Raw genomic sequence first — 12,533 nt, forward strand, 5'->3', positions numbered from 1 at the left:
AACTGCGAAAACAAACGACAGCAAACAAAATGCTGGCAAAACACACCCAGCTTAGCAGCCTGTTACATCTTATTGACAGAAGGTTCATTGCACTGAGACCTGCCTCCTCTACAGCAAGGACCCGACTTTAGGTAGCCTTAAATAGTGCTTAAAAACAAAAGCAAAACAGCCAAAATGCAGCCCGGCAGGTAAATCTCACGGGTGTAGTTCAGCGCCTGTAATTAAATGTTGTAATGGGTCGTTTCCCCCTGCCTCTTGTTATTTTTTAAATTATCACTGTGCTGTCTTACCTATTGCTGCTTTAACACTGGCTTTCATTCCTGCCACCTTGCACAGGTCTTGGGTTTTAGAGAGCGTGTTTACAGAGACTAGCACTGCGTGGTTTGCTGTCATAGTCTACAGACTCTGTAATCAGGGTGGTGTGTTCAGTACCCGGTCTAGCGTCATCATTGTCAAATGGTACGTTATTTCAGTGCAATTAATTCTCTGCCTTATTTAGATCTTTGAAAATTGTTTGGGGTTGGATTTACGTCTCCGAACAAAAGCAATTTTTTTCAAGAAATGTGACGATTAAATGTAAAATTGGTCATTTATTTTTAAAACCCTTTTTTTGCTAGTTGGCTCCGTGATTAATTCAGTGTTTTGGAAAGGAATTAATGTGTGGCGTTAGTGTTCGTTGCAGAGCTGAGCTGTAATTTGAGATTGGGCTTGGAATGAACATTGTTCAGTGTTTTGTATGTGTGTGTGTGGAGCTGCACTGTATTTATTGATTTGTTTGTGCTGGATGTTCATTGAACATGGGAGTAGCATTGAGGGTGTTGGGTTGCTTGTCAGTGTCTCTGTGATTTTCCAGGAGCCATTCTCTCTGGTCATTACAGACATTGCTGGTTTCTTCCTGCAGCAGAAGAGGGCAATGACCAGGGAAACGGGACCTGCCTCTTGTTTGCTTTAGTCAACGGTTAATGAGACTCAAATGTTCGCCTTCCTTGGTTGCCCCAAAGTTTCAGACCCCACAGAATAAGGGCAATGTATTTGGGGCATATTTGCAAACTAACTAATTCAATAAAACTACTTCGACAGCTGGAGGCTGGGGTGCTTGATTGCGGCGGGGTCCACACTGTTTGAGAGGTGTGTACTCAAATGATAGAATATTGCTTGGGCCAGACTGTGGTGCAGTGGTAGTGACACTATCTCGGAGCTAGGAGGTCTAGCTTGAAGACCCACCTGCTCAAGTTGTGTCACAACATACCTGAACGAGTTGATTAGGAAAAATATAGAATGATACTTGGACTTCAGGAATTGTTATAATAACTGATTAAACAAGTTTATGCCTGTTTTTCTCCAAAATTTAGAAAGTTATGGTTGATCTGATCAAGGTCTTCAAGATATTAAAAGGAAAAGACTAGATAGATAAAGCTAAGCTATTTTAATGAGTTGGAGATTTCGAACTAGGGCATGGTCTGAGAATTAGGGCCAGAGCGTTCAGGAGAAATGTCAGGAAGCACTTCTACACACATAGAGTGGTAAATGTTTTGAACTGTTCTAAAACTAATCTAAGGTTTGGAGGGATATGGGCTAATGGCAGCTATGTGGAGTTAGACCACAAATCAATGGCAGAACAGGCTCGAGAGGCTGAATGGTCTGCTCTTGTTCACTGTTTAATCCCAGCTGGATCAATCCCCTTCCACATGTTGGCCAGAGACACAATGAAGCCTTTACTTTCAAGAATTCTCAAAAACTCGGCACATAACAGACATAGGATGGCCTATTTACAGACAGAAAGCTACTAAGGCAATAATGCGATAACAAAGTCACGTTATTTGGTCAGTCCCATTTGAACAGCACTCACAAACCCCACAAATAAATTTCGTATAGTTTTATACTCAGCACTGATGGTTTGTAATCTATTTCTCATTAACACACTGGTCCTCAGCCTTTAGCTCACCATTCTCTCTCTCTCTCATCACCTCCTCTCCCTGTTCGGTTTCAGTCTGACCTCAGCACAGGACGAGCAGAAATTTAGATCTTTGTCAAAGTTTTCAAGATTGTGAAAAGTCTCGAGAGAATAGATAGGGAGAACCCACTCCCATTCTCAAAAGCATCAGGAACAAGAGGACAAAGATTTAAAGTAATTTGCACATGTGGCACATGTTGTGAGAACAAAAATTTCAAAGGAGGCACTGCCTAATGGTATTATCGCTGGGGCTTAATCCAGAGGCTCCATGTGATGTTTGGGGGACCCAGGTTCAAATCCTGCCATGGCAGATGGTGAAGAATCCAAGAAAGCAAAGTGTGGAGCTGGCTGAACACAGCAGGCCAAGCAGCATCTCAGGAGCACAAAAGCTGACATTTCAGGCCTAGACTTCTGATGAAGGGTGTAGGCCTGAAATGTCAGCTTTTCTGCTCCCAAGATGCTGCTTGCCCTGCTGTGTTCATCTTGCTCTACACTATTATCTATAGCAGATGGTGGAATTTGAATTCAGTAAAAATATGGAATTAAGAGTCTAATGATGACCATGAATCTGTTGCCAAAACCCAGCTGTTTCACTCATGTCCTTCTGGGAAGGGAATCTGCTATCCTTACCTGGTCTGGCCTACATGTGACTCCAAACCCATATGTAACTGTTAACTGCCCTCTGGGCAATTACTTAGGCAGCAGATGTTAGTACTGCCAGCAACATTTCTGAAGAAGGATCCTGACACGAAACATCAGCTTTCCTGCTCCTCTGGTGCTGCCTGGCCTGCTGTGTTCCTCGACCTCCACACTGTGTTATCTCAGACTCCAGCATCGGCAGTTCTTACTATCTCTTAAAATAATAAGTTTGTTGTATTTGCACCTCAAAAAACAGATCATTCAGCCAATATGTGCTCGTACCCGTGTTGTTCCTTCACATCACTGTGTATAAACGTTTTTGAAAGTGTAGAATATTTCAAAGTTAAGAAATTGACATTCTGCAAGCATACAGTTAATCTTCTAAGGGTTTGTAAAGGTGTTTACAGTGTGAATGATTTTATTGTCACGTTTTTAGCAAAATACAGTGAAATGTGTTTTGTCCCTGCAGTCCATCACCATTTCTGATTACGAAATGAAAAATTATTTAACTCGAGCTTCATCTGTTCAATTCACAGAAAAATGTAAGGGCAGAAAAATAAGAATTAATGTTCAAATTACGGTCGTTTTTTTGTCAAGTACAGCTCTGGGTTTTTGTTTTAAAGGTTTCCAGGGTTTCAATAATGTGTCCATTATTCCCTGGGCCGTAATGAGACCCTGCTCGGGGTCCAGCCGATAACCCAGAGGACAAGTCCCGCTGCCGCTGACTCAAGTCCCGGTCCGGGTCTACCGTAGTAACCTCGAGCCACCTCTATAGCTGCCGCTTCGCCACTTTCACCATGAATCCCACTCCATTAATTATTGTTCAAAAAATACCCTGGTTATACCTAATGCAGCAAGGTGTCACTGTTTAAAGGTTTTCCTTTATAGTTAAAGTTCTTGTCAATTCAACTGATTCTGAGCCTCAGCAGAACATCGTCTGAAGAAGCGCGGCAGATTTCGCTGGAGATGCCTGCCTTATTCTGCAGATTCCTCAAGTTGTTGTCGGCTTTAGTGGAGAAATTACAATGCATTTGGACACTGTTTCTGTCATTTCAGGCTGGCATGTTCAGCCACACCGCAGACTCCAATGGCAACAGTCTGAGGCTGATTTTTGCTGTCGGCTTTAGTGGAGAAATTACAATGCACTTGGACACTGTTTCTGTCATTTCAGGCTGGCATGTTCAGCCACACCGCAGACTCCAATGGCAACAGTCTGAGGCTGATTTTGTAACCCACCTGAACCCCAGGTGACCTGGCAGTAGAAGTGCGGATCAAATCAAGGACCTTCCTGTTCATCTAACGATCTTCCTCATTCACTGCCTCTCTAAAACCGAATTCCACCTACAATACAATTTCCTCTGAGGAAGGGTCTAGGCCCGAAACGTCAGCTTTTGTGCTCCTGAGATGCTGCTGGGCCTGCTGTGTTCATCCAGCCCCACATTTTGTTTCCACCCACAATAGGTAGCCAGTAGTTTGCACAATGCAAATGCAGCAGTTGTGAGGATCCCAGTAAAGTAGCATTCACCTTCCTATTGTGATGTTAACAGTTTACAGTATAGCAGTTTGATCAAGCAATCATCCAGGAGTTGTGGCCCTGTTATTACCCATCTGCAACCTCTTGGAATTGGTAAAGGAACTGTCAAATGGCTACTTTTTCTGTAGCGTGTTAACACAGAAACATGGAAGATAGGTGCAGGAGGAGGCCATTCAGCCCTTCAAGCCTGCTCTGCCATTCTTCACAATCATGGCTGACCGTCCAACGCAACAGCCTAACCCTGCTTTCTCCCCATAACCTTTGATCCTTGTTACCCCAAGTGCTATATGTGGTTGCCTCTTGAATACATTCAATGTTTTGGTATCAACTACTTCCACAGGCTCACCACTCTTTGGGTGAAGAAATGTCTTTTCATCTCTGCCCTAAATGGTCTACCCCAAATCCTCAGAATGTGATCCCTAGTTCTGGACAAACATACCATTGGGAATGATCCCTAGTTCTGGACAAACATACCATCAGGAATGTCCTCCCTGCATCTACCCTGTTTGGTCCTGTTAGAATTTTATAAATCTCTACGAGATCCCCTCCCCCCCCCCCCTCATTCATCCAAACCCCAGCAAAAACAATCCTAACCTTGTCAATTTCTCCCCTTATGTCAGTCCCACCTTTCTCAGGTTCAGCCTGGCAAACCTTCGCTGCACTCCTTCGAGAGCATGAGCATCCTTCCCTGGAAAAAGAGACTAAAACTGCACACAATATTCTAGGTACAGACTCACCAAGTCCCTGTATAACTGCAACAACACATTCCTGCTCCTGTACTCGAAACCTCTCACACTGAATGCCAACATACCATAATGATCAGTGATTTAAGGTGTACTTTGAACATAGAACAGGCCCTTTGGCCCTCGATGTTGTGCCGGCCTGTGAACTAATCTAAGCCCCTCCCCCTACACTATCCCATCATCATCCATATGCTTATCCAAGGTCTGTTTAAATGCGCCTATAATGTGGCTGAATTCACTACATTGGCAGGCAGGGCGTTCCACGCCCCTACCACTTTCTGAGGAAAGAACCTGCCTCTGACATCTGTCTTAAATCTGTCGCCCCTCAATTTGTAGCTATGCCCCCTTGTACAAGCTGACATCATCATCCTAGGAAAAGACTCTCACTGTCCACCCTAGCTAATCCTCTGATCATCTTGTATGTCTCTATTAAATCCCCTCTTAGCCTTCTTCTCTCCAATGAGAACAGACTCAAGTCTCTCAGTCTTTTTACATAAGGCCTTCGCTCCAGACCAGGCAACATCCTGGTAAATCTCCTCTGCACCTTTTCCAATGCTTCCACATCCTTCCTGTAATGGGGCAACCAGAACTACACACAATATTCCAGGTGAGGCCACACTAGTGTTTTGTACGGTTGCATTGACATCACGGCTCCGGAACTCAATCCCTCTACCAATAAAACCTAACACACTGTAAGCCTTCTTAACAGCGCTATCAACCTGGGTGGTTACTTTCAGGGATCCATGTACATTGACACCAAGATCCCTCTGCACATCCACACTACCAAGAATCTTTCCATTGACCCAGTATTCTGCCTTCCTATTATTCTTCCCAAAGTGAATCACCTCACATTTATCCGCATTGAACTCCATTTGCCACCTTTCAGCCCAATTCTGCGGTTCTGCAGAATTTGATTAATGAACTGCTCAGGACAGTGGCTGGTTGTGCATTGATCTTGACATTCTAAATGAAAATTAGACCCAGACACCAGTGTAAATATGAATAAAGAGTGAATTTACCATAACTTCAATGGTCTCAGAACATTGCAAAATATCTCTTTGTCAGCATGGCAGCTAATTTTCACTCAGCAAGCTGCCACAATCAACAGTGATTTACCTTAAATTAGTTCATGGGATGTGTACATTGTTGGCTAGATCAGTTTTTCCTCTTTCCTTATTGGCCAAAGGGCCAACAGGAGTTAACTACATGGCATCACAGAATCATACAGCAGGGAAACGGACGCTTTGGTCCAACTTATCCATGCAAATCAAGTTTCCCAAACTGGACTAGTTCCGTTTGCATGTGTTTGCCCAATATCCACCTCTACCTTTCCTATTCGTGTACCTCCCCAAATGTCTTTTAAGTGTTATAACAGTATCTCTGGCAGTTCATTCCGTACATGCAGTGCCCTCTGTGTGGAAAAAGTTGCTCCTCATGTTCCGATTAAATCTTTCCCCTCTCACTTTAAACCTGTGCCCTCTAGTTTTGAACTTCCCCAATCTAGGATAAGACTTTTACTATTCACCTCATATATGCCCCTCTGGACTTTATCAACCACTAGAAGCCTATCCAGCCTCTCCTTATAACCCAAACCCTCTAGTCCTGGTAACATTCTTGTAAATCTTTTCTGTACCCTTTCCAATTTAATTATATCCTTCCAATGGCAGGGTGACAAAAACTGTACACAATACTCCAAAAGTGGCCCCACTAATGTCCTGTACAACTGTGACATGAAATCCCAACTCTATACTCAGTGCTCTGGACCGTTAACCCAAAGACCAGAAAACATTCTGGGGACTCTATTTGAATCCCACCCTGGCAGATGATGGAATTTGAATTCAATAAATAGCTGGAATTAAGAATTTAATGATGACCGTGATTGTCAGGAAAAACCCATCTGGTTCACTAATGCCCTTTAGGGAAGGAAACTGCCCTCCTTACCTGGTCAGGCCTACATGTGACTCCAGACACACAGCAATGTGGTTGACTTTTAACTGCCCTCTGGGCAATTAGGGATGAGCAATAAATGCTGCTTAGCCAGCAACACCCTCATCCCATGAATGCATAAATGCACATGCCAGACATCTCCTTCACTGCCTGGTCATTCTGTGAGACCACTTTCAAGGAACTATATACTTGAACCCCCAGATCGCTCCGTTCAACAAAACTCCCCTGGGCCTGACCATTAATTATGTTAGTCCTGCCCTGGTTTGTCTTACCAAAATGCAACACCTTGCATTTATCTAACTTAAACTTCATCTGCCGCTCCTTAGCCCATTGGCCCAGCTGATCCAGATCCCATTGTACTCTTAGATATCCTTCTCCACTGTCCACTATACCACAAATTTTGGTGTTACCCCCAAACTTACTAACCATGCTTCCTGTATTCTCATACAAAAACACTTAGATAAGTGACAAACAACGGTGGACCCAGTACTAAGACCTGCACATCACTGCTGGTCACAGGCTTCCCAGCCGAATAAATACCTCTATCGTACCTTGCAATTTTCCTAGCAACACAACAGGTCCACAGCAGACACCGTCTCCCTGGCCCTGCATTCATCCCTGAAAGAGCTGGACAAGAGGGATACCTACATCGGCTCCTACTTGTTGACTACAGTTCCACCTTCAACACCATAATTCCAAACAAACTCATATCCAAACTCTGGGATGTAGGTCTCCTCTCCCCACTCTGTAACTGGATTTTTGACTTCCTGACTAACAGATCACAGTCAAGTAAGAATCGGCAACAAAGCCTCCTCCACGATAATCCTTGACACCAGTGCCCCGCGCGGTTGCATACTCAGTCCCCTACTATACTCCTTATACACTCTCAACTGTGTGGCACTGTTCATTTACAAGTTTGCTGACAATACCACTGTTGTAGGTGAGGTCACAAACAATGATGAGACAGAATACAGGAATGAGATTGAGTGCTTAGCAGCATGCTGTAAAGACGACAATCTGTCCATCAATATTAGCAAAGTGAAGGAGCTGGTCATTGACTTCAGGAAGTGGAGTGGAGGGCACACCCCTGACTGGTCAGTGGTGCTGAGGTGGAGATGGTTAAGAATGTCAGGTTCCTGGGAGTTACGATCACCAGCAATCTGTCCTGGTCCACCCATGCTGACACTATGGGCAAAAAGTACTACAATGCCTCTGCTTCCTCGGGAGGCTTATGAAATTCGGCATGTCCATAAAGACAAATTTTTATCAATGCACCATAGAAAGCATCCTATCTGGATGCATCGCAGTGTGGTATGGCAACTGCTCTTCCCAGGACCGCAAGAAACTACAGAACTGTGAACACAGCCCAGTCCGTCATACAAACCAGCCTTCCATCCATTGACTCTAGCTGTACTTCCCGCTGCATCGGGAAAGTGACCAATGATCAAAGACTCCTCCCACCCTAGGTATACTCTCTTCCACCCTCTTACATCAGAGAGAAGATATAAAAATTTGAATTCATGTATGAACAAATTAAAGAATAGCTTCTTCCCTACTGTTATCAAATTTCTGCTCAGACCTTTTAAAATGTCGATTTCTCTCTCTGCACCTGTAACACTGTATTCTGCACTCTGTTCTGTTACCCTGATGTCTTTTCATATTTCTTCATTTTTGTGCCTTTATATTCTATGTTTTGGTTTCCATTTCTGTGTTTTAAGATGGTGCCGGGGAGTGACAACACTTCTGTATTATGTAATAAGATATATGTGGCAATAAATAAATCAATTACTTGTAAATTATGATCTGCCTGTAAAGTACAGAAGACAAAGCTTTTCATTGCATCTCAGCACACATGATAATAATAAATCAAATCAAATCACCCTTTGTTTCCTACCATCAAGCCAATTTTGTACCCAACTGGCTCACTCTCCCTGGATCCCAGGTGATCTAACTTTACGAATCAGTTTACCATGTGGAACCTTGTCAAGGACCTTGCTTAAGCCCATGCAGACAACACTTACCACTCTGCCCACATCTATCTTCTTGGTCAACATCCTCAAAAAACTCGATCAAGTTTGTGAGACATGATTCACATGAAGACCAGAGCAAGAAAGGACATTAGATTTCCTTCCGTAAAGGACATCAGTTAATCAGATGAGCTTTTACAACAATCATCAGTGGATATGTGTTCATCATTAAACTCACCTTTTATGACAAGACTTTTTTTTATTAATAACTAAGTGGACACTGAGGTAAACATTACTGGTGGATGAAATGTTTGGTCAATGTTCTGCAAGTAAACAAGGCAGACAGGAGTTGTTTTAATGCAGGGGTCCCTGATTTATTAACACACGTACTAACAAACACAATGCCACACGGGGAGTAGTTTTAAAAATCTGACTCGCAAACATTTCTGTGTCCAATTTTGGGTCCCACACCTCAGGAAGGACATACTAGCCCTGGAGCATGTCCAGCAGAGATTCACACGGATGATCCCTGGAATGGGAGGTTTAACGTACGATGAACGGCTAAGGATCCCGGGATTGTACGCATTAGAGTTTAGAAGGTTGAGGGGAGATCTCATAGAAACTTAAAAGATAATGTATGGCTTAGAAGGGGTGGACGCTGGGAAGTTGTTTCCATTAGGCAGGGAGACTAGGACCCGTGGGCACAGCCTTAAAATTAGAGGGGGTAAATTTAAAACTGAAATGAGGAGACATTGCTTCAGCCAGAGAATGGTGGGCTTGTGGAATTCATTGCCACGGAGTGCAGTGGAGGCCGGGACGTTAGATGCCTTCGAGGTAGAGATCGACAAATTCTTGATTTCTCAAGGAATCAAGGTCTACCTGGAGAGTGCAGGGAAGTGGAGTTGAAATGCCCATCAGCCATGATTTAAAGGGCGGAATGGACTTGATGGGCTGAATGGCCTTACTTCCACTCCTATGTCTTATGGTCTTATTTCCTTGTCCTTCGAAATGGTTATTTTATATTGTCATGCATTGTGTACCAAGTTGCGTGCAAACCAACCTGGTGGAATGACTCAAACAAAGACCATTTGCAATCCGGGTACAGCCTGTACTGATGATACTGGAATCTAAAAACTTATATTTCGCTTGATAGGCAGGAAAAGCACACAGACTGAGTGCTGAACAACGAGAGCAACTTCTTCCCAACCTCCAAACAGTCGGTTGGTCTGACGTCGAAGGAAGAGATGCCATTTATAAAGAGTTTATCTTTAAAAACTTTAACCAGGTCAGAATCTCCAGTGTCTCTATTGTACAAAATTTTAAAAAAGAAAATAGACAAAATGCATGGCTATTCTGCAGCAATCTTTATTTTCTATATTTTGTTTTACCAACAGGCTTTTGGATTCATGACACGAGTGGCACTACAAGCAGAAAAAATGGATCATCACCCAGAGTGGTTCAACGTTTATAACAAGGTAAGAACCTGCATTTATATAGCACCTTTCAAAATCGTGGAGCACACCAAATGCTTTGGAGCCAAGACCTTTGGCAAGTGTTATCACTGTGATGTAGCAATCACAGAAAGCTCCCACAAACAGAAGGTAATAATACTGGATTTGTATATAATTTGTAATAATTTGTTCCCATGAAATTGGAGAGTGAGGAACGTGGGATAATGCCCCCTTTTTTATATTGCAAAAATATGCTTTATTCATAAATAGGAAATTTTTATGTACAGTAATAAAACTATTCAGATGTATACCATCTTTACTTACAGAGAAGAAAACAAACATTAGATTATGGCTTTTTCTATACTTAAAACTAATCCATAGACAGTTATCTGAGGCACTGAGAGCATCCAGTAGCTAAACGGACCACGATTGAACTTTGGCAGAAAGACGCTAGGTGGTCTTTCCCCACTACACCTAGGCACATAATACTCCTCTTCATCTTCAAAATAGTATCTCAAGATCTTTTGCTTTCAACTAAGTATGCTTTTGGAGCCTCTGATAATGTATCATTTGAAAGACACCACTTCTGACTGTGTAGTATTGCACCCGGAGCACAAGCCTAGATTTTATGCTCGGGTTTCTGCAGTGGGATATGAATCTACAACCTTTGTACTCCAAGGTGGAAGTCCCACCCACTGAACTATGGATGATTCCCTAAGAATCCTAAGAATTTCACTGTTTAAATAAGATGTACATGCGGTTACTATTGGCATTGTTTTTGTGCACTTTATGCACATTATTCAGTGAAGTAAATTTCCCGCCGTGTCAGGAACAGTCCCAATTCTAACTTAACCCACCAAGCTAGAATGGGCATGTTTAGACCAGTTACCCAATATCATAGCATCTATTATCGTTGACTTGGGTGGCACAATGGCTCAGTAGTCAGCCGTAATCCCTTCCAGTGTCAGGGACCTGGGTTCGATTCCAGCCTGGGGTGACTGTGTGGAGTTTGCACATTCTCCCCACGTCTGCACGAGTTTCCTCTGGATGCTCCAGTTTCGTCTGAGTCCAAAGCTGTGCAGGTTAGCTGGAGAGGTCATGCAAAGCTGTCCGTAGTGGCTGGGTGGGTTAGACATGGGAAATGTAGGGTAATAGGAGGTAGTGTGTTTGGGTGAAATGCTGTTCAGAGGATCAGTGTGCATTTGGTGGGGTGAATGGCCTGCTTCCACACAGTAGGGATTCTTTGACTTCACACTTTTGAAGGCAATTCACCCCAAGTCTTTGATTAGTGCACAGACTTGGTCGGAGCCTCTGAACTCTCTAAACTGGGAAAAACAAAGGGACAGCCGCCTTCTCACCAGAAACATTTTACTTTCCACAGGTCCACATAACACTGAGCACACACGACTGTGGAGGGTTGTCTGAGCGAGATATTAAGCTGGCTACCTTTATTGAAGAAGCTAAGGTTTCACATTGAAATCCGGAGGCATGTCTGTGGTTGCTGGTACCAAATGGCCTGGAGTCTTCAGTGAGATTTATTTCAAAACAGAACTCATATGCTCTGAAGACATTTTGAAGGCTGGAAAATGTCTGAAATTTACCACAGATTAAACTAGAATCATTATTTTAAATTGGAATGATCAGAGCCAGTTTATGTGTTGCTGTATGAACGTACATACTGGTACTGAGAGGAAACATTTTGTGCTATGTGAATAAAATGCAAATCAATGTAGACATGACTTCAGACAATTCAAGGTTAAATTGTTCCCAAATTGTAAATACTTGGAAGACTAGACAGCAAATGTGGTGTTATACTACTGTCAGCGACACACTCAAATACAGAAAGTTAGGCAAACCTGTTGTTTGGATTCTCTGTGTAAAATCCTCAGTGATAATCCCCAGCTTTGCATCCACCCTCACTATACAAGTGTGAATGTGTAAATGATGCTGCTTTGACCAATTCAGCAATTGCTGGTATTGGTATCACAGCTTTCGTGTCTAATTACTCATTATCAAGTTACCCAAGGAGCTGTTGGGACAGATAATAAAAAGCTTGGGCAGAGTTAGATACATCCTAAGTGGGGACAACAGTAAAGGTTAGGGAGAGTGTTTCAGAGTTTAGGGCCCCAGTGCCTAGTTAAACATCTCAATGTGGAAGTGAATAATTACCAGTCTTATGTTGCATTTTGAAGTCACAAGGTCAACAGTCCATTACATGTAAGCATATCAAAGCAAAATAGCATAGATGCGGCAAATATGAAACAAAGTCCAAATTGTTACTCTGAAAGAGGCCATTTG

General features: G+C 42.9%; 1 protein-coding gene across 1 annotated transcript; it reads left to right on the forward strand.

The window, feature by feature from the left end:
* Positions 1–333: 333 nt before the first annotated feature.
* pcbd1 (pterin-4 alpha-carbinolamine dehydratase/dimerization cofactor of hepatocyte nuclear factor 1 alpha) lies at positions 334–12,090 on the forward strand. The gene is made up of 4 exons (XM_048563579.1): positions 334–459; positions 9,938–10,069; positions 10,179–10,259; positions 11,617–12,090. Exons 1-4 carry the CDS (start codon positions 457–459, stop codon positions 11,710–11,712), a joined length of 312 nt encoding a protein of 103 aa, XP_048419536.1. The 5' UTR covers positions 334–456; the 3' UTR covers positions 11,713–12,090.
* Positions 12,091–12,533: the final 443 nt, after the last annotated feature.

This window comes from Stegostoma tigrinum, chromosome 37 (assembly GCF_030684315.1).
Source record: "Stegostoma tigrinum isolate sSteTig4 chromosome 37, sSteTig4.hap1, whole genome shotgun sequence".
Classification (NCBI taxonomy): domain Eukaryota; kingdom Metazoa; phylum Chordata; class Chondrichthyes; order Orectolobiformes; family Stegostomatidae; genus Stegostoma; species Stegostoma tigrinum.